General features: G+C 49.6%; 1 protein-coding gene across 4 annotated transcripts in view; it reads right to left on the bottom strand.

Annotated features, from left to right (window-relative positions):
* lamb2l (laminin, beta 2-like) overlaps positions 1 to 27,437 on the bottom strand; it is a 401,500-nt gene that overhangs the window by 162,892 nt on the left and 211,171 nt on the right. For all 4 annotated transcript variants that reach the window (XR_015080088.1, XM_086002162.1, XM_086002163.1 and 1 more), the window contains 4 exons: positions 8,676 to 8,796; positions 6,637 to 6,829; positions 3,638 to 3,781; positions 1,096 to 1,327 (listed from right to left, as the gene is read on the bottom strand). Coding sequence is in view for 3 of the 4 variants with exons in the window: in XM_086002162.1 (XP_085858288.1) it covers positions 1,096 to 1,327; positions 3,638 to 3,781; positions 6,637 to 6,829; positions 8,676 to 8,796 (690 nt within the window). In the remaining variant the exon portion in view is untranslated. The remainder of the gene's footprint in view (positions 1 to 1,095; positions 1,328 to 3,637; positions 3,782 to 6,636; positions 6,830 to 8,675; positions 8,797 to 27,437) is intronic.

Genomic DNA, 27,437 nt, shown 5'->3' with positions numbered 1-27,437 from the left:
GATAGCAGACTGCCCGACCCCGGGGTAGACGACATGATAGCAGACTGCCCGACCCCGGGGTAGACGAAATGATAGCAGACTGCCCGACCCCGGGGTAGACGACATGATAGCAGACTGCCCGACCCCTGGGGTAGACGACATGATAGCAGACTGCCCGACCCCGGGGTAGACGACATGATAGCAGACTGCCTGACCCCGGGGTAGACGGCATGATAGCAGACTGCCGTCCCCCGGGTAGACGACATGAAAGCAGACTGCCCGACCTCAGGGTAGACGACATGATAGCAGACTGCCCGACCCCTGGGGTAGACGACATGATAGCAGACTGCCTGACCCCGGGGTAGACGACATGATAGCAGACTGCCCGACCCCGGGGTAGACGACATGATAGCAGACTGCCCGACCCCGGGGTAGACGACATGATAGCAGACTGCCTGACCCCTGGGGTAGACGACATGATAGCAGACTGCCCGACCCCTGGGGTAGACGACATGATAGCAGACTGCCCGACCCCGGGGTAGATGACATGATAGCAGACTGCCCGACCCCGGGGTAGACGACATGATAGCAGACTGCCCGACCCCTGGGGTAGACGACATGATAGCAGACTGCCTGACCCCGGGGTAGACGACATGATAGCAGACTGCCCGACCCCTGGGGTAGACGACATGATAGCAGACTGCCTGACCCCGGGGTAGACGACATGATAGCAGACTGCCCGACCCCTGGGGTAGACGACATGATAGCAGACTGCCCGACCCCGGGGTAGACGACATGATAGCAGACTGCCTGACCCCGGGGTAGACGACATGATAGCAGACTGCCTGACCCCGGGGTAGACGACATGATAGCAGACTGCCCGACCCCTGGGGTAGACGACATGATAGCAGACTGCCCGACCCCGGGGTAGACGACATGATAGCAGACTGCCTGACCCCGGGGTAGATGACATGATAGCAGACTGCCCGACCCCTGGGGTAGACGACATGATAGCAGACTGCCTGACCCCGGGGTAAACGACATGATAGCAGACTGCCCGACCCCGGGGTAGACGACATGATAGCAGACTGCCAGACCCCGGGGTAGATGACTGACCTCTCACAGTGCTGTCCCGATGTGTTGTCCCTACAGTTCAGACACGTCCCCGTTCGGGAGTCGCACTCCTCCGAGTGCCCGTTACACTGGCATTGTTGGCACTTGGGGAAGCCCCAGGACTGTGGGGAACACTGGTCGCACTGACGGCCCCTCGCCCCTTGTCGGCACTGGCATTGCCCGCTGGTCTGCTCACACATGCTGTGGATTGATCCTTCAGGGCTGCAGCTACAAGCTGTGGGAGGGAAAGCAAGAGGTGTCACTAAATCTTCATCAACAGTCCATTCGGGCAACTTCACCTCACCTCAGCTGCACATAAATGGACAATTAAAAGAGCTAGGATCATCTATCACAGACTCTACCACCCATTGAATCTCCTCCCATAGCCCATGGACACTCTCCCCTATCACAGACTCTACCCACCCATTTAATCTCCTCCCACAGCCCATGGACACTCTCCCCTATCACAGACTCTACCCACCCATTGAATCTCCTCCCACAGCCCATGGACACTCTCCTCTATCACGGACTCTACCCACCCATTTAATCTCCTCCCACAGTCCATGGACACTCTCCCCTATCACAGACTCTACCCACCCATTGAATCTCCTCCCACAGCCCATGGACACTCTCCTCTATCACGGACTCTACCCACCCATTTAATCTCCTCCCACAGCCCATGGACACTCTCCCCTATCACAGACTCTACCCATCCATTTAATCTCCCCCCACAGCCCATGTACACTCTCCCCTATCACAGACTCTACCCACCCATTTAATCTCCTCCCACAGTCCATGGACACTCACCCCTATCACGGACTCTACCCACCCATTTAATCTCCTCCCACAGCCCATGGACACTCTCCCCTATCACAGACTCTACCCACCCATTGAATCTCCTCCCACAGCCCATGTACACTCTCCCCTATCACAGACTCTACCCACCCATTGAATCTCCCCCCACAGCCCATGGACACTCTCCCCTATCATGGACTCTGCTCACCCATTTAATCTCCTCCCACAGCCCATGTACACTCTCCCCTATCATGGACTCTACCCACCCATTGAATCTCCCCCCACAGCCCATGGACACTCTCCCCTATCACAGACTCTACCCATCCATTTAATCTCCCCCCACAGCCCATGGACACTCTCCCCTATCACAGACTCTACCCATCCATTTAATCTCCTCACACAGCCCATGGACACTCTCCCCTATCACGGACTCTACCCACCCATTTAATCTCCTCCCACAGCCCATGGACACTCTCCCCTATCACAGACTCTACCCATCCATTTAATCTCCCCCCACAGCCCATGGACACTCTCCCCTATCACAGACTCTACCCACCCATTTAATCTCCTCCCACAGCCCATGGACACTCTCCCCTATCGCAGACTCTACCCACCCATTGAATCTCCTCCCACAGCCCATGGACACTCTCCCCGATCACAGACTCTACCCACCCATTTAATCTCCTCCCACAGCCCATGTACACTCTCCCCTATCATGGACTCTACCCACCCATTGAATCTCCCCCCACAGCCCATGGTCACTCTCCCCTATCACAGACTCTACCCACCCATTTAATCTCCTCCCACAGCCCATGTACACTCTCCCCTATCACAGACTCTACCCACCCATTGAATCTCCTCCCACAGCCCATGGACACTCTCCCCTATCACAGACTCTACCCACCCATTTAATCTCCTCCCACAGCCCATGGACACTCTCCCCTATCACAGACTCTACCCACCCATTTAATCTCCTCCCACAGCCCATGGACACTCTCCCCTATCACAGACTCTACACACCCAAGAAAAGTAATTTATTTTCTCACTTGAAGCTCATTATTCTAACTCTGTGTCACACCGTTCTTTTTTTATACATTCTCGGGATGTGGGAGTCGCTGGCAAGGCCAACATTTATTGCCCACCCCTAGTTGACCTGAGAAGGTGGTGGTGGGCCTTCTTCTTGAAAGTGTCTCGCTCGGCCCCTTCAGAGGGCAGCTAAGAGTCACCCAGGTTGGTGTGGGACTGGAGTCACCTATAGGCCCAGACTGGATGAGGACGGCAGGTTTCCTTCCCTGAAGGACATCAGTGACCCAGTTGGGTTTTTACGACAATCCGACAGCTTCATGGTCACTTTTACTGAGACCAGATTTTTAAGTCCAGAACTTTTAAACTGAATTCAAATTCTCAAACTGTCCTGGTGAGATTTAAACTCACGTTCCGTGGATTAATGGGCCACTACACCACCCTACCCTTTGTGCTCACAGTTCCTGTCAAATACTCTGCTGTCATCGACATCACACAACCCCTCAACATTTGAAAGATTTGGATTATATTCCATTTTATCCCGTTCTATGAGCATGAATCCGATATTAGCACCAGGAGTTCTTTCCCTGCGAGCGGGAGAAACATTCACTGCCCAACCTCTGCTGAGAGTTTCTTCATCTGATCAACAACAACAACTTGCATTTATATAGCGACTTTGCTGTAGTAAAAACATCTCAAGGTGTTTCACATAAAAATTGAGACTTACGAGAGCAGCCATTGGGCCCAAAGCCGTAATAGCCGGGAGCACACTGGTCACAGCGTTGACCAATCACGTTACTCTTACACGGACACTGTCCTCCGATCTGCTCACACACTGAGCTGGTGGAACCCTGCCGGTCACACTGGCAGGCTGGAGAGTCCGAAACAAGAGACGGGAAATATCAACAACAGAGGAAAATTCTCAACACCCAACATCAGGACATTTCCAGACCAAGAGAAGTCCATCACACCCAACAAGCCCTGTCCACTTTCACACATCATCAGTCTCCTCTGTACCCAGGGACATACAATTGTCTCTTGACCCCCAGGTCTGCATCAATGGCCTTTCCTGTTGGCTATTTCCCATCTCGATTTCCCCGGGACTTCCCTCCTTACTCCCCTTGTGAGTTGGTCGGTTGCAGGAGCTCATTGGTTGGGTGAGAATCCCAAAGTATGTTGGATATTTTGCTCTGGGGCCCGTCCTTGGCTCAGAGATTCCCAGGGAGTCGCCACACAGCCAGGAAGGTGGCAAGTTCAGAATCCTGGGGGCTGGGGGGCGGGTAATTCTAACCACACCTGCCAGGTGTAAAATGAGAGGCCAACCCGAACTCCCCCATTTCCCGCCCAGCGGGCAAGGCTAAAATTACGCCCCCTCTGGGTCTGGGCAATGTCCCTCCATTGGGGTGAGGAGCAGGAATTGGTTCGGGTTCCCTCTCCTGGTAACTGGTCGGTAACCCCAGCTGCTGCCATTGTTTATTTTTACCGGAGTTGTGTAATGAAGAGGTCTGGGCCAGTCGGAGGAGAGGTCAATGCGGGTCCCAGTCCGAATGGGCACTGTGCTTCTGCACTGGTGCTCAGGTCTGACGTGCCTTGAAAAGATGGAGCCTGCAGCTTCCTCACGTTATTGAACATCGGGTGTTGAATAGACCTCAGGCCACCAGTGCCCAATAATGTGGGGGCCGGGATCCTGAATGTTAATAGGATTCCATAGGATGGATAGAGAGAAACTATTTCCTCTGGTGGGGATCAAGAACGAGGGGCCACAACCTTAAAATTAGAGCCAGGCCGTTCAGGAGTGAAATCAGGAAGGACTTTTTCCACACAATGGGTGGTGGAAATCTGGATCTCTCTCTGTGGATGCTGGGGTCAACTGAAACTTTCAATACCGAGATAGCGAGGTTTTTGTTGGGTGAGGGTATCCAGGGATACAGAGCAAAGGCGGGTAAATGGGGTTGTGATACAGATCAGCCATGATCTAACTGAACAGGCTGGAGGGGCTGAATGGCCTCCTGCTGTTCCTATGAAGTGAGTTATCTGGGGTTAGCAAAGTCTCACAGGGATGGGGTTCCATGAAGGACTGCAGTGTTTTTTAGTACAAGGATTGGGGAATTCCCGTCCCCAGTCCCATCAGAAACAGCTGAATTCCCGGTGGGACTGGAGAGACTTTCCATGGATGGAGGAAGAGTTGAACTCACTGGGCCCTGAGAGACTGAGTCAGTACCACACAAAGCAAAGGTCAGGTCACATGTGGTGCCCAGAGAAAAGCCAGGCAGCTCAGCACGCAGCAGGAATAACAACTCCTGGTTCTTGGAGCTGAGGTGTACCGCAACTCCCTGTGCCCAGAGTGGAGAGTGCAGCGCTCCCTCAGTACTGCCCCTCCGACAGTGCAGCGCTCCCTCAGTACTGCCCCTCCGACAGTGCAGCGCTCCCTCAGTACTGCCCCTCCGACAGCGCGGCGCTCCCTCAGTACTGCCCCTCGGACAGTGCAGCACTCCCTCAGTACTGCCCCTCTGACAGTGCAGCGCTCCCTCAGTACTGCCCCTCCGACAGTGTGGCGCTCCCTCAGTACTGCCCCTCCGACAGTGCGGCGCTCCCTCAGTACTGCCCCTCCGACAGTGCGGCGCTCCCTCAGTACTGCCCCTCCGACAGTGCAGCGCTCCCTCAGTACTGCCCCTCCGACAGCGCGGTGCTCCCTCAGTACTGCCCCTCGGACAGTGCAGCACTCCCTCAGTACTGCCCCTCTGACAGTGCAGCGCTCCCTCAGTACTGCCCCTCCGACAGTGTGGCGCTCCCTCAGTACTGCCCCTCCGACAGTGTGGCGCTCCCTCAGTACTGCCCCTCCGACAGTGCGGCGCTCCCTCAGCACTGCCCCTCCGACAGTGCGGCGCTCCCTCAGTACTGCCCCTCCGACAGTGCGGCGCTCCCTCAGTACTGCCCCTCCGACAGTGCTGCGCTCCCTCAGTACTGCCCCTCCGACAGTGCGGCACTCCCTCAGTACTGCCCCTCCGACAGTGCGGCACTCCCTCAGTACTGCCCCTCCGACAGTGCGGCGCTCCCTCAGTACTGCCCCTCCGACAGTGCGGCACTCCCTCAGTACTGCCCCTCCGACAGTGCGGCACTCCCTCAGTACTGCCCCTCCAACAGTGCGGCACTCCCTCAGTACTGCCCCTCCGACAGTGCGGCGCTCCCTCAGTACTGCCCCTCCGACAGTGCGGCGCTCCCTCAGTACTGCCCCTCCGACAGTGCGGCGCTCCCTCAGTACTGCCCCTCCGACAGTGTGGCGCTCCCTCAGTACTGCCCCTCCAACAGTGCAGCGCTCCCTCAGTACTGCCCCTGTGACAGTGCGGCACTCCCTCAGTACTGCCCCTCCGACAGTGCGGCGCTCCCTCAGTACTGCCCCTCCGACAGTGCAGCGCTCCCTCAGTACTGCCCCTCCGACAGTGCGGCACTCCCTCAGCACTGCACTGCGAGTGTTGGCCTGGATTATGGGCTCCAGTCTCTGGAGTGGGACTGAAACCCACGACTTTGGACTCAAAGGGAGAGAGGGAGATCCACTGAGCCACGGCTGACACCTTATTTAAAGGTGGACTGAATGATGTAGCCCCACTTCCGCATTGCCCATAATGAAATACAGAGTTGGAATTCAGGGAAGAACCAAGATGTGGAAAAAACACAGGTTTGCACTAATATCACGCGTTTATTTTCACTCGCAGTTGTCACACTTACGCAGGGCCCCGTCGTGCATGATCGCCGAGATGCTGCAGATCAATCTGACGCACATTTCCGCCAACATTGGCATGCTGGCCATCATGAAGGAGTCAAGACACATGTAGCGAACCATCTCCTCACGGTGATGGACTGCAATGGGGTCGGTGCCAGCAAACCCTGGCAGCTCGGAGAACTTGGGCAACAGAACCAGCTGCCGAGGGAAGAGAAACCTTTAGCACCAAGTCTGGGATTCTGTAAGACCATTAACAAATCCTCCAAACCACACACAAGGTGTCGAGTTTCTTTACCGTCTCCATTCACTGTACGATTGGTTCCCTCTGGCTAGGCATTTGATTACCGATACAGCACACAGATAATGTGCAATGATGCTACAGCATTCTTAAAGCAAAATTAACAATTTAGAAAGAATTTGCATTTCAATATCCACCTCAGGACGTCCCAAAGCGCTTTCCAGCCAATGAAATACATTTTTTGGTAATGTAGGAAACGCAGCAGCCAATTTGCGCACAGCAAGCTCCCACAAACAGCAATGTGTTAATGAGCAGCTAATCTGTTTTAGTGATGTTGGTTGAGGGATAGGCCTCAGTTTAACATCTGATGCGAAAGACGGCACCTCCGACAGTGCAGCACTTCCTCAGAACCGCACTGGGAGTGTCGACCTGCTCGATTCAAAGGAGAGCGTGTGATCCACTGAGCCACAGCTGACACACACCGGAAGCCACCGACTCTTACTGTATTAAAGGGCCGTAGGGAGTGAGCAGGAGAGCGGGAATAGACTGGGTGGGATATTAAAGGGTCGTAGGGAGTGAGCAGGAGAGCGGGAATAGACTGGGTGGGATATTAAAGGGTCGTAGGGAGTGAGCAGGAGAGCGGGAATAGACTGGGTGGGATATTAAAGGGTATGGGGAGTGAGGGGGAGAGTGGGATTAGCCTAGGTGGGATATTAAAGGGTACGGAGAGTGAGCGGGAGAGTGGGATTAGACTGGGTGGGATAGTAAAGGGTACGGGGAGTGAGGGGGAGAGTGGGATTAGACTGGGTGGGATATTAAATGGTCGTAGGGAGTGAGCAGGAGAGCGGGAATAGACTGGGTGGGATATTAAAGGGTATGGGGAGTGAGGGGGAGAGTGGGATTAGCCTAGGCGGGATATTAAAGGGTACGGAGAGTGAGCGGGAGAGTGGGATTAGACTGGGTGGGATATTAAAGGGTGCGGTGAGTGAGCAGGAGAGCGGGAATAGACTGCGTGGGATATTAAAGGGTGCGGGGAGTGAGGGGGAGAGTGGGATTAGCCTAGGTGGGATATTAAAGGGTACGGAGAGTGAGCGGGAGAGTGGAAATAGACTGGGTGGGATATTAAAGGGTACGGGGAGTGAGGGGGAGAGTGGGATTAGACTGGGTGGGATATTAAAGGGTCATAGGGAGTGAGCAGGAGAGCGGGATTAGACTGGGTGGGAGATTAAAGGGTACGGGGAGTGAGAGGGAGAGTGGGATTAGACTGGGTGGGATATTAAAGGGTGTGGGGAGTGAGGGGGAGAGTGGGATTAGACTGGGTGGGATATTAAAGCAGAGGCTCTAATGGGCTGGATATTTCTGCTACCCTGTGAGACAACTGCATTAGTAACGGATCCACTGGAATAATGGATGGAACAGAAGAAAAATAATTAACTGTTAAAAACACTTTTGTCAGTAAATTGGGCAGCCTTTCCACCGAGGAACATCAAAAAATGAACGCACAATTAATTCAAAAGGGTTGACATTTTTGTAAAACAGAGAACAGAAAATGTAAGAAATGTTCAGCAGGGAGATCAGAATCTGCGAGAGAGATCGTTTAAGATGACGTTTAAAATCAGGTCCTGATCACTCTGCTGGGTGATTCCACTATTTATACATTTATGTCAGATTCCTGGCGTTGGTGGTGTTTTAATTTTTAGCTCTCAACTTGAAATGAGACAAACGTCCAGGTTGATCTAAAGGGGACTGGGCATCGGATCCAGTGACAGCAGAAAGGAGAGCCAGGCAGCCCCTTGACACACTTACTGAATCCACCAAGATGAAAGTGTTGGTGTTCCACTGCGGAGCGTAGAGCCGCTGGAACCTGATGCTAATCTCGTAACGGATGTTGGGCTCAAAGCAGAAGGGCGTCGAAACCATGACGTACCTGCAGGGAAAGAAGAGAGATGTTCATGGCAGGGGATTCTCACACACCACAGAACAAACACTTACACACAAAGCTACAGGGTAATATGCACAGGGACACAAATATCATGATAATATATACATTGCTCCTGCAGAATAGTAATAAATACAGTAATAACTATCCAGTAACAATATACACAGGGGCTGCTATTCTCTATAATATACACAGGGCTGCTATTCACTATAATATACACAGGGGCTGCTATTCCCTATAATATACACAGGGGCTGCTATTCTCTATAATATACACAGGGGCTGCTATTCTCTATAATATACACAGGGGCTGCTATTCTCTATAATATACTCAGGGGCTGCTATTCTCTATAATATACACAGGAGCTGCTATTCACTATAATATACACAGGGGCTGCTATTCCCTATAATATACACAGGGGCTGCTATTCTCTATAATATACACAGGGGCTGCTATTCTCCATAATATACACAGGGGCTGCTATTCTCCATAATATACACAGGGGCTGCTATTCCCTATAATATACACAGGGGCTGCTATTCTCTATAATATACACAGGGGCTGCTATTCTCCATAATATACACAGGGGCTGCTATTCTCTATAATATACACAGGGGCTGCTATTCTCCATAATATACACAGGGGCTGCTATTCTCTATAATATACACAGGGGCTGCTATTCTCTATAATATACACAAAGCTGCTATTCTCTATAATATACACAGGAGCTGCTATTCTCTATAATATACACAGGGGCTGCTATCCTCTATAATATACACAGGAGCTGCTATTCTCTATAATATACACAGGGGCTGCTATTCTCTATAATATACACAGGGGCTGCTATTCCCTATAATATACACAGGGGCTGCTATTCTCTATAATATACACAGGGGCTGCTATTCACTATAATATACACAGGGGCTGCTATTCTCTATAATATACACAGGGGCTGCTATTCCCTATAATATACACAGCGGCTGCCATTCTCTATAATATACACAGCGGCTGCTATTCTCTATAATATACACAGGGACTGCTATTCCCTATAATATACACAGGGGCTGCTATTCTGTATAATATACACAGGAGCTGCTATTCTCTATAATATACACAGGGGCTGCTATTCCCTATAATATACACAGGGGCTGCTATTCTCTATAATATACACAGGAGCTGCTATTCCCTATAATATACACAGGGGCTGCTATTCTCTATAATATACACAGGAGCTGCTATTCTCTATAATATACACAGAGGCTGCTATTCTCTATAATATATACAGGAGCTGCTATTCCCTATAATATACACAGGGGCTGCTATTCTCTATAATATACACAGGGGCTGCTATTCTCTATAATATACACAGAGGCTGCTATTCTCTATAATATACACAGGGGCTGCTATTCTCTATAATAGACACAGGGGCTGCTATTCTCTATAATATACACAGGGGCTGCTATTCTCTATAATATACACAGGGGCTGCTATTCTCTATAATATACACAGGGGCTGCTATTCTCTATAATATACACAGGGGCTGCTATTCTCTATAATATACACAGGGGCTGCTATTCTCTATAATATACACAGGGGCTACTATTCCCGAAAATATACACAGGGGCTGCTATTCTCTATAATGTACACAAGGGGCTGCTATTCTCTATAATATACACAGGGGCTGCTATTCTCTATAATATACACAGGGGCTGCTATTCTCTATAATATACACAGGGGCTGCTATTCTCTATAATATACACAGAGGCTGCTATTCTCTATAATATACACAGGGGCTGCTATTCTCTATAATATACACAGGGGCTGCTATTCTCTATAATATACACAGGGGCTGCTATTCTCTATAATATACACAGGGGCTGCTATTCTCTATAATATACACAGGGGCTGCTATTCTCTATAATATACACAGAGGCTGCTATTCTCTATAATATACACAGGGGCTGCTATTCTCTATAATATACACAGGGGCTGCTATTCTCTATAATATACACAGGGGCTGCTATTCTCTATAATATACACAGGAGCTGCTGTTCCCTATAATATACACAGGGGCTGCTATTCTCTATAATATACACAGGGACTGCTATTCTCTATAATATACACAGGGGCTGCTATTCTCTATAATATACACAGGGGCTGCTATTCACTATAATATACACAGGGGCTGCTATTCCCTATAATATACACAGGGGCTGCTATTCTCTATAATATACACAGGGGCTGCTATTCCCTATAATATACACAGGGGCTGCTATTCCCTATAAAATACACAGGGGCTGCTATTCCCTATAATATACACAGGGGCTGCTATTCTCTATAATATACACAGGGGCTGCTATCTATTTATATAAATGAGTTTGTCTGTCTGTCTGTGTGTATGTGCGTGGTAAACTCAAAGGTTATGGAGCGTACCTACACATATGTTATATCAAAAGAAAGCTTATGATTAGGAGAGTGTCATAGGTGTGATTATTTTTTGGTCAGACAAAAATTGTTTGGACAGTTTACAAAAAATGGACAAAATCCGCTCATTTTAACAAAGCTTCTTCGGCGTGACTGACGAGTGGATGGCCCAATCGACGGGCCGCATTAGCGTTGAGTGACATGATGGTTGACCAATCCTACGGGGGAACCGCAGTATGATGCGTCACAGGGCGCGTTTCATGGCGTGTGTGGGCGGGGCCTAAGCCTGCGGCCTGCCGTGAGTGCGGGACCGGGAAAAGAGATACAGAGACAGAGAGAACCGCGCGGCCCGAGAGCCCGAGAGACAGTGAGCGGGGGAGCGGCGGCGACGGGCTGGAGCGGGAGCTGAGCTGAGGTGAGTCGGGCCAGGCCTGAGGCGCTAGGCCGTGCACGGGGGCTCCGGGTCACCGCGGCCGGGCTCTGAGTCCAACCCCTTCCCCGGGGTGTCTTCCTCTCTTCTCTATCTCCTTCCCTCACAATACAATACAATACAATACAAATCGCTTTATTGGCATGATAAGGTACATCTTATGTTGCCAAAGCATCAAAATACATTTATGGTTGAACACATAAACGCGGTTCCATTCATACAGTGTATAAACAGGTATATCCCTGAGTGTATAAATATACATTTGCCTTGTTTATATATACTCTTGTCTTAGTTTACTGGTTGTCCCTCTGTTCATGGCAAGCTGTAACATAGTGTGCCGCCAGTGTTACACAGCTTCTCTCCTCCCCCAGTAGGAATGGGAGTTTTTGGTTGTCAGTCAGATTTCTGAATTCAGGGCATATTTGTGAGAATTTTTGGTAGAAATTCTCTCTGATGCCCTGATATTTTCCACAGGCTGTGAGGAAGTGCATCTCTGTCTCAACTACTCCCTGACTGCAGTGGGAGCATATCCTGTCTTCTCTTGGCAGCCTGGTCTGCCTGTGTCTGCCTTTTTCGATCGCTAGGCTATGTTCGCTAAGTCTGTACCTTGTCAAGGTTCTTCTCAGTTTGTTATCCTTTACCATGGTCAGGTAATCAGCTATGTTGTATTGTCTGTTTAGGGCCAAGTAGCAATTGAGTTTGCTTTGGGTTTTTGTTGTTTCTGCCCAATATGACAGATATTTTTCCTTTTGCTTAGCGACGATTGTGTTGGGTCGAATTCTTTGTGTTACCCTGTCACTGTCCTGGGACTGGTTATTGTTAGTATTGTTATTAGTTACTTTATTGAGTCCCAGGACGAGTTGACTGAGGGTATTCTTCTTTATGGTCAGCTCTTGGCATTTCAGGGCGTCGTAGTGATATCATTGGGGGTTGCTCATTTGTAGGTGATTCCAAAATTTGGTGGCTCTTTTTTGGATAGTGATTATTAATGGGTATTGGCCTAGTTCCGCCCTGCATGCGTTGTTTACTGTTTTCCTTTGAGTCCGGAGGATACTTTTACAGAATTCCGCATGTAGGATCTCAATTGGGTGTTTGTCCCATTTTGCAAAATCTTGTTGTGTTAGTGGTCCCCAGACCTCACTGCCATAGAGTGCAATTGGTTCAATTACTGATTTGAAAATTTTGAGCCAAATGCTAATTGGGATTTCTATTTGGATTGATTTTTTGATGGCATAGAAAGCCCTTCTTGCTTTCTCTTTCAGTTCATTCACAGCCAGTTTGAAGTTTCCCGTAGAACTGATTTTTAAGCCCAAGTATGTGTAGTGAGTGGTTTGTTCAATTTTGGTTGTTCCTACTGTGAAATTTATTGTGGGTCCATGTTGTTTGGATCTTTGCTGGAACACAAGGACTTTGGTTTTTTGGGGATTTATTGTCAGGGCCCAAGTCTGGCAGTACGACTCCAGCAGGTCCAGGTTCTGCTGTAGACCCTCCTTAGTTGGTGACAGCAGAACCAGGTCGTCGGCATAGAGGAGGAATTTAACCTTGGATTCATATAGGGTGAGGCCGGGTGCTGTAGATTGTTCAAGTAGTTTTGCCAATCCATTAATGTAAATATTAAAGAGTGTCGGTGAGATTGGCGAGCCCTGCGTCACCCCCCGCCCCTGTGGGAAGTATTTTGTTTGTTTGTCTCCAATTTTAACTGCACATTTATTGTTTGTATACATTGATTTAATTACATCATATGTTTTCCCTCCTACCCCGCTTTCGATAAGTTTCAGGAATAAACCGTCATGCCAGATGGAGTCGAAAGCCTTCTGGAAATCTACAAAGCATGCGTAGATTTTGCTTTTGTTATGGTGAACGTGTTTGTCAATTAGGGTCTGTAGGGTGAAGATATGATCGGATGTTCTATAGTTTGGCAGGAATCCAATTTGGCTTTTACTCAAGACATTGTGCTCTTCAAGGAAGTTTATAAGTCTTTTGTTTATGATGCTACAGAATACCTTCCCCAGGTTACTGTTTACACAGATGCCTCGATAGTTGTTTGGGTCGATTTTGTCCCCACTTTTGTATATGGGTGTTATGAGTCCTTTGTTCCAGATGTCAGGGAAATAACCGACAATCAGAACCAAGTTGAAGAGTTTTAGGATAGCCAGTTTCAGTTTGTCGTCTGCGTGTTTAATCATCTCGTTTAGTATGCCGTCTGTCCCGCAAGCTTTTCCTGGTCGCAGGTCCTTGAGTTTTTCAAGAAGTTCTTTTTCTGTTATTATGGCGTCTAGCGGGTTTTGGTTATCTTTTATAGCCATTTCAAGCTTTTCCAGTTTTTTGCGTATTTGGTGTTGCTCTGGTCTTAGTGTGTTTTTCTGGTATAACTCTCTCTCCTTCCCTCCCCCTCTCTCTCTCTCTCTCTCTCCTTCCCTCTCTCTCTCTCTCTCTCCTTCCCCTCTCTCTCTCTCTCTCCTCCCCCTCTCTCTCTCTCCTTCCCCCCCTCTCTCTCCTTCCCCCTCTCTCTCTCTCTCTCTTTTTCTCTCTCCTTCCCTCTCTCTCTCTCTCCTTCCCTCTCTCTCTCTCTCTCTCCTTCCCCCTCTCTCTCTCCTTCCCTCTCTCTCTCTCCTTCCCTCTCTCTCTCCCCTTCCCTCTCTCTCCCCTTCCCTCTCTCTCTCCTTCCCTCTCTCTCTCTCTCACTCCTTCCCTCTCTCACTCTCTCTCCTTCCCTCTCTCTCTCTCTCTCTCCTTCCCTCTCTCTCTCTCTCATTAATGTCAATGATAACATTGCAAAATTATAATTCTGCTTGCTACCTCCAAATTCACATAGAAGGAAAACTGTAAAACCTGGAGTATATGGCTACTGGCGATCCCCATTAACAAAAAACAAAGTTAAAGAACCACCTCCTGGGTGCTTAGCAAGAGTTCTTCAATCCCAACAGTTTTATAAACAGTTTTATAAACATGGCAGAGAGTTCTTCAGTTCCCTCGGCAACGCCGGGTACTCCAGCTAGTTCTCTATAATATACACAGGGGCTGCTATTCTCTATAATATACACAGGGGCTGCTATTCACTATAATATACACAGGGGCTGCTATTCTCTATAATATACACAGGGGCTGCTATTCCCTATAATATACACAGGGGCTGCTATTCTCTATAATATACACCGGAGCTGCTATTCCCTATAATATAGACAGGGGCTGCTATTCTCTGTAATATACACAGGGGCTGCTATTCTCTATAATATACACAGGGGCTGCTATTCTCTATAATATACACAGGGGCTGCTATTCTCTATAATATACACAGGGGCTGCTATTCCCTATAATATACACAGGGGCTGCTTTTCTCAATAATATACACCGGAGCTGCTATTCCCTATAATAAAGACAGGGGCTGCTATTCTCTGTAATATACACAGGGGCTGCTATTCTCTATAATATACACAGGGGCTGCTATTCTCTATAATATACACAGGGGCTGCTATTCTCTATAATATACACAGGGGCTGCTATTCCCTATAATATACACAGGGGCTGCTATTCTCTATAATATACACAGGAGCTGCTATTCCCTATAATATACACAGGGGCTGCTATTCTCTACAATATACACAGGGGCTGCTATTCTCTATAATATACACAGGGGCTGCTATTCCCTATAATATACACAGGGGCTGCTATTCTCTATAATATACACAGGGGCTGCTATTCTCTATAATATACACAGGGGCTGCTATTCCCTATAATATACACAGGGGCTGCTATTCTCTATAATATACACAGGGGCTGCTATTCTCTATAATATACACAAGGGCTGCTATTCTCTATAATATACACAGGGGCTGCTATTCTCTATAATATACACAGGGGCTGCTATTCTCTATAATATACACAGGGGCTGCTATTCCCTATAATATACACAGGGGCTGCTATTCTCTATAATATACACAGGGGCTGCTATTCACTATAATATACACAAGGGCTGCTATACTCTATAATATACACAGGGGCTGCTATTCTCTATAATATACACAGGAGCTGCTATTCTCTATAATATACACAGGGGCTGCTATTCTCTATAATATGCACAGGGACTGCTATTCTCTATAATATACACAGGGGCTGCTATCTATTTATATAAATGAGTTTGTCTGTCTGTCTGTGTGTATGTGCGTGGTAAACTCAAAAGTTATGGAGCGTACCTACACATATGTTATATCAAAAGAAAGCTTATGATTAGGAGAGTGTCATAGGCATGATTATTTTTTGGTCAGACAAAAATTGTTTGGACAGTTTACAAAAAACGGACAAAATCCGCTCATTTTAACAAAGCTTCTTCGGCGTGACTGACGAGTGGATGGCCCAATCGACGGGCCGCATTAGCGTTGAGTGACATGATGGTTGACCAATCCTACGGGGGAACCACAGTATGATGCGTCACGGGGCGCGTTTCATGGCGTGTGTGGGCGGGGCCTAAGCCTGCGGCCTGCCGTGAGTGCGGGACCGGGAAAAGAGATACAGAGACAGAGAGAACCGCGCGGCCCGAGAGCCCGAGAGACAGTGAGCGGGGGAGCGGCGGTGGCGGGCCGGAGCGGGAGCTGAGCTGAGGTGAGTCGGGCCAGGCCTGAGGCACTAGGCCGTGCACGGGGTCTCCGCGGCCGGGCTCTGAGTCCAACCCCTTCCCCGGGGTGTCTTCCTCTCTTCTCTATCTCCTTCCCTCACTCTCTCCTTCCCTCCCCCTCTCTCTCTCTCCTTCCCTCTCTCTCTCTCTCTCCTTCCCTCTCTCTCTCTCTCTCCTTCCCCCTCTCTCTCTCTCTCCTCCCCCCCTCTCTCTCTCTCCTCCCCCCCTCTCTCCTTCCCCCTCTCTCTCTCTCTCTTTTTCTCTCTGCTTCCCTCTCTCTCTCTCCTTCCCTCTCTCTCTCTCTCTCTCTCCTTCCCCCTCTCTCTCTCCTTCCCTCTCTCTCTCTCCTTCCCTCTCTCTCTCTCTCCCCTTCCCTCTCTCTCTCCTTCCCTCTCTCTCTCTCACTCCTTCCCTCTCTCACTCTCTCTCCTTCCCTCTCTCTCTCTCTCTCTCCTTCCCTCTCTCTCTCTCTCTCTAATGTCAATGATAACATTGCAAAATTATAATTCTGCTTGCTACCTCCAAATTCACATAGAAGGAAAACTGTAAAACCTGGAGTATATGGCTACTGGCGATCCCCATTAACAAAAAACAAAGTTAAAGAACCACCTCCTGGGTGCTTAGCAAGAGTTCTTCAATCCCAACAGTTTTATAAGCAGTTTTATAAACATGGCAGAGAGTTCTTCAGTTCCCTCGGCAACGCCGGGTACTCCAGCTAGTTCTCTAATATACACAGGGGCTGCTATTCTCTATAATATACACAGGGGCTGCTATTCTCTATAATATACACAGGGGCTGCTATTCTCTATAATATACACAGGGGCTGCTATTCCCTATAATATACACAGGGGCTGCTATTCTCTATAATATACACCGGAGCTGCTATTCCCTATAATATAGACAGGGGCTGCTATTCTCTGTAATATACACAGGGGCTGCTATTCTGGAGAATATACACAGGGGCTGCTATTCTGTATAATATACACAGGGGCTGCTATTCAGTATAATATACACAGGGGCTGCTATTCTCTATAATATACACAGGGGCTGCTATTCTCTATAATATACACAGGGGCTGCTATTCTCTATAATATAGACGGGGGCTGCTATTCTCTATAATATACACAGGGGCTGCTATTCTCTATAATATACACAGGGGCTGCTATTCTCTATAATATACACAGGGGCTGCTATTCAGTATAATATACACAGGGGCTGCTATTCTCTATAATATACACAGAGGCTGCTCTTCTCTATAATATACACAGGGGCTGCTATTCTCTATAATATACACAGGGGCTGCTATTCCCTATAATATACACAGGGGCTGCTATTCTCTATAATATACACAGGGGCTGCTATTCTCTATAATATACACAGGGGCTGCTATTCCCTATAATATACACAGGGGCTGCTATTCTCTATAATATACACAGGGGCTGCTATTCTCTATAATATACACACGAGCCTAGAAATTCAGTATAGCCACTTTTGGGGCGGTAAAGTCAGGCGGCCGCTAAAGTTTGCGCCCGGCGCAAAGTCGCGCCCCCTTCGGCGATATTCAGTCGCATCGCCCCAAGAGGTTGCTGCTGCGCTAAAACAGGCGATGCACGACTATCTTTAGGCGCTAAGCCGGCGGTGCTGAGCGATACCCCCGAGGCCGGGCACAGCGCCGGTGCGGCGAGTTGCTGATTGACGGCAGACACTCTGGCGCCGGTCAGCTCTTAAAGGGGGAGGGTGGATTTGTTTGCCTGCCACGCCCTGCACACTGCCGCCCTCAACCTAGGCCTGACCAGTTCAGCTTCACCTGCACAACGCCCAGGGCTATGGAGAAGGCCAGGGAGAGAGCGCAGCGCTTCAGCGACAGTGACCTGAGGCTGCTGGTTGGCGGAGTGGAGCGCAGGCGCCATGTTCTGTTCCCAGATGGTGGCAAGAGGCCGCTGCCCAGCGCCTACCGGAAAGCCTGGAGGGAGGTCTCAAACAGGGTGTCTTCCAACAGCGTGGTTGCCAGGACTCCTGTGCAATGCCGGAAGAAGTTCAACGACCTCACTCGGGTTGTCAGGGTGAGTACCCTTTCCAGTGTCCTCCTCATCCCTGCATGTGCACCTCACTTTATGGGCAAAGGGACCTGAAAGCCCTAATGGCCAGCCCTCATCCAGCAGCTATGGGACTGGCATGAAAATCACTTGCACATTCAGCACTTTACACACTGTACAAGCTATTCGACCATGGGAGGCATTGCAGACAAGATCAGGGCTTCACACCGTACAAGCTATTCGACCATGGGAGGCATTGCAGACAAGATCAGGGCTTCACACCATACAAGCTATTCCACCATGGGAGGCATTGCAGACAAGATCAGGGCTTCACACCGTACAAGCTATTCGACCATGGGAGGCATTGCAGACAAGATCAGGGCTTCACACCATACAAGCTATTCCACCATGGGAGGCATTGCAGACAAGATCAGGGCTTCACACCGTACAAGCTATTCGACCATGGGAGGCATTGCAGACAAGATCAGGGCTTCACACCGTACAAGCTATTCGGCCATGGGAGGCAGTGCAGACAAGATCAGGGCTTCACACCGTACAAGCTATTCGACCATGGGAGGCAGTGCAGACAAGATCAGGGCTTCACACTGTACTTAGAGGCCGTCCTTTCTCTTGCAGGCCAAGGTGGCGCACAACCGGCGGAAATGAATTGACACCGGGGGAGGCCGTCCTGACGTAAAAGAGCTCTCTGACCTCGACCAGCGTGTGGAGCGCATTATGGCAGGCCAGCTGATTGGCCCCGTCGCCAGCGGAGATGCCGACCCTGTTCTGGGCACCAATGGTAAGGGCATCATCTTTTTGACTTCACTCGTTCCACTTGCGCCTCAGATCAGCATCCTTTGCCACTGTCCGACCAATGCAGTGAATGGCACCACTCATGCCTCCCTCGCTGCCGCCCTGTCCTCACTCTAAAGCTACTCTTGTGCCTTCCTGCTTTCAGATGGTGAATCGCCAGGTGAGGAGGCGGGCCCTCAAGCTGCCACTGTCAGCGCTTCCGAATACAAGGAGGAAGAAGAGGAAGCTGGCCCATCAGTGCCACCCTCAGCCGCGCCAGCCCATGGCGATGTAGGGGACACGTCTTCCCTGGAGGGGAGCCGGGGGGAAGGGTCGGAGGAGAGTGAAGCTCCAGGGCCCAGCGGCCAGCAGCAACGCGGGAGGGGTGGGGAAGCTCGGCGGACTTCTCCCCAGAGGGTGAGTGCGGCCTCCAGTCCTGCAGCGGTCAGCGCAGAGGAGGTGCGGCTCCTGGAGGAAATGGCCGTCCAGGCTGAGCGCAGGCACAATGAGCTCATGGCTGCAGTGGCAAGGATGCCTGACTCCATTGAGTCTTTGTCAAGGAGTGTGCAGCAATTTGGAGCAGCACAGGCCAGGAGTCTACAGGACTTCGCGGCAGCACAGGCGGCGTCGAGCCAAGTGCTCAGTCGTGCCGTCCATTCACTGGCCGTTGTCATGCGGACACAGACCAGGGCCACACGGGCACTAACTGCTGCCACCCTCGCTGGATCAGCCAGGCATCGCCAGGGCACTCGCCGCGCAGCAGCAGCCCAGCAGTCTGCTCTTCAGCTGTTTGCCGCGCATGCTGCAGTGCTGGCCCGTGCGAGTGCCAATGTCTCAGGCGACCAGCGAGCACCTGCGATCTGCCAGGTTGGCACCATTCCTGCAGCCGACACTGCCACTCCGCCATTGCAGCTGCCACGAGCCGCTGGACAGACTGCTGCCGCCCAGCCAGAGTTGGAGCAGTCAGCAGCCGGCCACTCCAAGGCCAGAGCTGGTGCAGGCCGACCCCCAAGGGCATCTGCCATCTCGCCATCTACCCCTCAGCAGCCTTCCCCCAGCCTTGCTGCAGCCACTGGGCTCCCATTGAGGAGGAGCTGCAGGGTGGGCAGGGGCCAGGCAAGGATGCGAAAGGCATCGCCCTTGCAGGGCAAAAAGTAGAAGGTATGCACAAATGCCTGGTGCTTTTTGTAAGGCCGAGACTGGTGCAGTTGTGTTTTTGTGTAAGGCCGAGACTGGTGTCTTTCTTTCTTTTTGTAAGGCCGAGACTGGTGCAGTTGTGTTTTTGTAAGGCCGAGACTGGTGTCTTTCTTTCTTTTTGTAAGGCCGAGACTGGTGCAGTTGTGTTTTTGTAAGGCCGAGACTGGTGTCTTTCTTTCTTTTTGTAAGGCCGAGACTGGTGCAGTTGTGTTTTTGTAAGGCCGAGACTGGTGTCTTTCTTTCTTTTTGTAAGGCCGAGACTGGTAGTTTTGTGTTTTTGGAGGGGGCTTCTCCACATGAGGATGTAATGTGGGAAGGGCAGAGGTTTGCAATAAATTATTGTTGTTAAATTGCAGTGTGCATGGTTTTTTGGTTAAGTCCTGGTTGCCCTGCTCGGCTGAGGGCTTGTGGAGCGGCTACATTCATCTGCTGACATTGGCACAAGCCATTCCCTGAGAGGGGGCCTAGAACCGACGTTCAATAAGCTGGCGACGGGCGGCCCTTGCACTTTCTGCCTCCCTCCTGTGCTGGTCCTCCTCCTCCTCCTCCTGCTCCTCCTCCTGAGGTGGTCCTCCAATCTCTGGTGGCAGTGCCTGAGTCCTGCGGATAGCCAGGTTGTGCAGCATGCAGCAAACGACCACGAAATGGGAGACTCGCTCCGGCGAATACTGTAGGGCTCCACCGGAACGATCCAGACAGCGGAACCGTTGCTTCAGGACGCCGATTGTTTGTTCGATGATGTTCCTGGTCGCTTGATGGCTCTCATTGTATCCCTCTTCAGCAGGGGTGCTGGGCGCACGGAGCGGGGTCATCAGCCAGGTACACAAAGGATAGCCTTTGTCCCCGATAAGCCATCCTCATGGGTGAGGCTGTGCCTGGAACATGTCTGCCACAGAAGTCTGTCGCAGGATGAAGGCATCGTGGCTGCTGCCTGGAAATCGGGCATTGACAGCTAGGATGAGCTGCCTGTGGTCACACACCAGCTGGACGTTCAGCGAATGGTAGCCCTTCCGGTTGCGGTAATCCTCGGCATTCTCCAGAGGTGCCCGCAAAGCCACATGCGTGCAGTCAATGGCGCCCTGCACCATGGGGAAGCCCGCGAATGCTGCAAAGCCCATTGCACGCTGTTGCTGCTTGGCAAGGGCCATGGAGAAGGAGATGAACTGACGTCTCCTTTTGAAAAGGGCATTGGTCACCTGGCGGGTGCAGCAATGCACGGCGAACTGGGAGATGTTGGCAATGTCCCCAGTAGCGGATTGGAAGGAGCCGGTGGCATAGAAGTTGAGAGCCACCGTCACCTTCACTGCCACCGACAGAGACATCCTGCTCCTCAGCTGTGGCATCAGATCACCGCCAAGCAGGTGGCAGATCTCTGTGACCACCTCCCTTCTGAATCGCAGCCTCCGAACACACTGCTCGTCAGACATGTTGAGATAGGAGAACTGCTGGCGGTATACCCTGGGTGGGTAAGGCCTCCTTTCTCGACGCCTGTTGCCCCCTCTCCGTCTAGCCAGGGCTGCCACTCTCTCACGGCGTCTGTGAGCCCTTTGGATGTAATTGAGAAAGCCAGCGTTTACACCCATTGCAGCCCCCATAATATGCTGGCAAACAATGAGATGTCAATGAAGGCAAAGACAAGTGGAAAGCTGTGGCCTGAAGCCACAAGTACCTGTCCGAGTGTTGGGCCAAAGCAGAAAGCTCTCTACCTTGGTCTCTCTCCAAAGATCCGTTTCTCAAGAAGGAGTGCTGCGAAATGGCAGCCTTTTATAGTGCCGGAGGAGTGCCCTTTAATTTGCGCCCCCCGCGCCCCGCATCGACTGAGCACCGTTCCACTCTAACAGTCGCTAGGGGCGCCAGGCGCACAATGGGGCGTCACGACTGAATTTCCGGTTGGGGGCGCACAAAGGGCGTTGCACGAGGAAATGACGTCATGATCTGCGCGCGCAGCTGAGCGCGCGCAAAGACTTTGCGCCGCCGCTAAATCTCTAGTGAAGTTGGGGCGAGGCGCAGATCGCGCTGCGCCCGGCCGCTAGCCGCCTAGCGCCCGACATCTACTCCTCCTAAGGCGCTAACGGCTGGCGCAACCAACTGAATTTCTAGGCCAGGGGCTGCTATTCTCTATAATATACACAGGGGCTGCTATTCTCTATAATATACACAGGGGCTGCTATTCTCTATAATATACACAGGGGTTGCTATTCTCTATAATATACACAGGAGCTGCTATTCTCTATAATATACACAGGGGTTGCTATTCTCTATAATATACACAGGGGCTGCTATTCTCTATAATATACACAGGGGTTGCTATTCTCTATAATATACACAGGGGCTGCTATTCCCTATAATATACACAGGGGCTGCTATTCCCTATAATATACACAGGGGCTGCTATTCTCTATAATATACACAGGGGCTGCTATTCTCTATAATACACACAGGGGCTGCTATTCCCTATAATATACACAGGGGCTGCTATTCCCTATAATATACACAGGGGCTGCTATTCCCTATAATATACACAGGAGCTGCTATTCCCTATAATATACACAGGGGCTGCTATTCTCTATAATATACACAGGGGCTGCTATTCTCTATAATATACACAGGGGCTGCTATTCTCTATAATATACACAGGGGCTGCTATTCTCTATAATATACACAGGGGATGCTATTCCCCATAATATACACAGGGGCTGCTATTCTCTATAATATACACAGGGGCTGCTATTCTCTATAATATACACAGGGGCTGCTATTCCCCATAATATACACAGGGGCTGCTATTCCCTACAATATACACAGGGGCTGCTATTCCCCATAATATACACAGGGGCTGCTATTCTCTATAATATACACAGGGGCTGCTATTCTCTATAATATACACAGGGGCTGCTATTCTCTATAATATACACAGGGGCTGCTATTCTCTATAATATACACAGGGGCTGCTATTCTCTATAATATACACAGGAGCTGCTATTCTCTATAATATACACAGGAGCTGCTATTCTCTATAATATACACAGGGGCTGCTATTCTCTATAATATACACAGGGGCTGCTATTCTCTATAATATACACAGGAGCTGCTATTCTCTATAATATACACAGGAGCTGCTATTCTCTATAATATACACAGGGGCTGCTATTCTCTATAATATACACAGGAGCTGCTATTCTCTATAATATACACAGGAGCTGCTATTCTCTATAATATACACAGGGGCTGCTATTCTCTATAATATACACAGGGGCTGCTATTCTCTATAATATACACAGGAGCTGCTATTCTCTATAATATACACAGGGGCTGCTATTCTCTATAATATACACAGGGGCTGCTATTCTCTATAATATACACAGGGGCTGCTATTCTCTATAATATACACAGGGGTTGCTATTCTCTATAATATACACAGGGGCTGCTATTCCCTATAATATACACAGTGGCTGCTATTCCCCATAATATACACAGGGGCTGCTATTCCCTATAATATACACAGGGGCTGCTATTCCCTATAATATACAGAAGGGCTGCTATTCTCTATAATATACACAGGGGCTGCTATTCTCTATAATATACACAGGGGCTGCTATTCCCCATAATATACACAGGGGCTGCTATTCTCTATAATATACACAGGGGCTGCTATTCTCTATAATATACACAGGGGCTGCTATTCTCTATAATATACACAGGAGCTGCTATTCTCTATAATATACACAGGAGCTGCTATTCTCTATAATATACACAGGGGCTGCTATTCTCTATAATATACACAGGAGCTGCTATTCTCTATAATATACACAGGAGCTGCTATTCTCTATAATATACACAGGGGCTGCTATTCTCTATAATATACACAGGGGCTGCTATTCTCTATAATATACACAGGAGCTGCTATTCTCTATAATATACACAGGGGCTGCTATTCTCTATAATATACACAGGGGCTGCTATTCTCTATAATATACACAGGGGCTGCTATTCTCTATAATATACACAGGGGTTGCTATTCTCTATAATATACACAGGGGCTGCTATTCCCTATAATATACACAGTGGCTGCTATTCCCCATAATATACACAGGGGCTGCTATTCCCTATAATATACACAGGGGCTGCTATTCCCTATAATATACAGAAGGGCTGCTATTCTCTATAATATACACAGGGGCTGCTATTCTCTATAATATACACAGGGGCTGCTATTCCCCATAATATACACAGGGGCTGCTATTCTCTATAATATACACAGGGGCTGCTATTCTCTATAATATACACAGGGGCTGCTATTCTCTATAATATACACAGGGGCTGCTATTCTATATAATATACACAGGGGCTGCTATTCTCTATAATATGCACAGGGGCTGCTATTCCCCATAATATACACAGGGGCTGCTATTCTCTATAATATACACAGGGGCTGCTATTCCCCATAATATACACAGGGGCTGCTATTCTCTATAATATACACAGGGGCTGCTATTCTCTATAATATACACAGGGGCTGCTATTCCCCATAACATACAGAGGTCCTTTTGATCTAAGTCTTCCTTTGAATAATTTCCACTGATCTGCTCCGCTCCTGTGTTCCTGGTTTACTTTGAAGCAATGCTCCGTCATCCATCCTATGGATATTCGAGCTATTGATGACGTTCCCTCCTCTGGGGCTGTAATATGTAAGAACGCTGATTGGCAGAGCCAGTAACATTGGAGAGAAAGTCCGGAGGTGCTGGAAATGCTCGGTTAAAGGTTTCAGGTTTTGAGTGTGGGCCCCACTGTAACATCTCCCTGTCAGTCTCTTTCAGAACGTGCCGGGCTTGCTGAACATTTATTGATTTCAGACTCCCTGCATTCACGGTTTTTTGATCACTAACAGTTTAAGGCCCGTTAATTGGGCTTTGAGCAGCGGTGTGAGGTGATGCGACGTGACAGCTCCTCAGATCCCAGTATGAAGCTCTGCTCCACGGACAATGGAACAGTCTGTTCAGCCTCTGCAAGTCGAACTCAATAGGACGCAACTGAACGAAGGCTCCATTCAGTAACTTTTGTTGCCTATTAAAAGGATTTTGTGAATTGTCCTTTCACAGTTAACCAGCAGCCGGTTTATCAACAAACTGTCTTGAACTTGAGTAAAATTGGTGATAATTGAACAAAGCAATGAAAAACCGAGCCTTCTTAGAAAGGCTGCTCCGATTGTGAGGCATTTTGGAAGGAAGAATGAGGAGAGGCGATATAAACTAAATGGTGCAACTTTAACGAGGGTGCAGGAACAGAGAGACCCGGGGGTTCACACACACACAGCTTTGGAGATGGCAGGACAAGTTGAAAAGGCTGTTAAAAAAAGCACATGGGATCCTTGTCTTTATAAATAGAGGCAGAGAGTACAAATGAGGACCTATGAGGAGAGATTGTGTAGAATGGGCCGATACTCTCTGGAGTTTAGCAGAACGAGAGGTGATCTCATTGAAACACAAGATTCTGAGGGGGATTGACAGGGTCGATGCTGAGAGATTGTTCCCCCCTGGCTGGAGTGTCTAGAACCAGGGGTCACAGTCTCAGGATCAGGGGTCGGCCATTTAAGACTGAGATGAGGAGGAATTTCTTCACTCAGAGGGTGGTGAATCTTTGGAATTCTCTGCCCCAGAGGGCTGTGAATGCTGAGTCGTTGAGTATGTTCAAGGCCGAGATCAATCGATTTTTGGACTCTAGGGGAATCGAGGGATATGGAGATCGGGCGGGAGAGTGGAGTTGAGGTCGAAGATCAGCCATGATCTTATTGAATGGTGGAGCAGGCTCGAGGGGCCGTAAGGCCGACTCCTGCTCCTAATTCTTCTGTTCTTATGTAAAAGCAAGGAAGGTATGTTTTACTTTTACAAATCATTTGTTAGGCTTCAGCTGGAGTATTGTGACCAATTCTGGGCACCGCACTTTAGGAAGGGTGTTGAGGCCTTGGAGAGGGTGCGGAGGAGATTTACTGGAATGGTCCCAGGGGATGAGGGACTTCAGTGATGTGGAGAGACTGGAGAAGCTGGGATTGTTCTCCTTAGAGCAGAGAAGGTTAAGGGGAGATTTGATAGAGGTGTTCAAAATCATCAAGGGTTTTGATGGAGTAAATAATGAGAAACTGTTTCCAGTGGCAGGAGGGTCGGTAACCAGAGGCCACAGATTGAAGATAATCGGCAAAAGAACCAGAGGGGAGATGAGGAGAAATAATTGCATTGTTTATCCTCTCAAAGTTAGCTCAGGTTCAAAAGTTTGGGGGAGAAATTCGGTATCGCCCCATTTGGGGTGCGATTATCGGCTGTGCGCAAAGTTTAGCGCCTGGCGCTAATTATCGCCTCTAACTGCAAACTTGGCTTCTATCACCCCTGGAGGTGATTGGAGCACTAAATCAGGCACTACACACCTCTCTTAAGGCGCAAAGGCCAAGGAGCGAGGCGGTCCCTCAGAGCGCTGGCGAAGCTCATGTGATGTCAGTCAGCAATGGAACACAGACACACTGGCGCCGGCCAGTTCTTAAAGGGTAGGGTCGATCTTGCTCTCCATCCACATCCTGCTCATTGCAGCCTTGAATCTCGGCCTGGAGAGACCTGTACATCAAATCTGCTGGAAAGAACAATGGAGAGGCCCAGGGAAAGAGCTCAGAGTGCAGCCCCCACAGTCTCTTCTAAATCGATCCAAGGAAGGGCAAATCAAAATGAACCTGCAAACTGCTGCTCAGTACCCAAAACTCCTTCACACAGCGTCGAATCTCTCCAGAAGTCTCTCTCTCTCTCAGAATGCGTGGTGCAAAAATGTCACCAACAAAAAAAGGCAGGAAGCGGTCGCCTTTAAATAGCGCTCCCCCAGTCCCTTCCCGACTGCAAAACGCCCCCCTCAACCTGTCATTGCTAGCGGCAGGCGGTAAGGCAGGGGGCGCCACTCAATTTCCAGTCCGGGGCGTTGCACACTCGACTGACGTCACAATCTGCCGGCGCAGAAGATCGTGGTGGTAGTGTTTAGCGCCGCCGCAAAATGTCTAGTTAATTTGGTGATCAGCGCAAACATCGCCGCGCCCGGGCGCTAGTTGCTTTGTGCCCCATTAGCGCCCTCTTAAGGTGCTAACGGGAGGCGCAAACAACTGAAT

Source organism: Somniosus microcephalus, chromosome 11, assembly GCF_052327205.1.
Source record: "Somniosus microcephalus isolate GS21.2 chromosome 11, FLI_Smic_1.0, whole genome shotgun sequence".
Classification (NCBI taxonomy): domain Eukaryota; kingdom Metazoa; phylum Chordata; class Chondrichthyes; order Squaliformes; family Somniosidae; genus Somniosus; species Somniosus microcephalus.
Note: the sequence above shows the minus strand (reverse complement) of the source record. Positions and strands in the feature narration are given on the sequence as shown.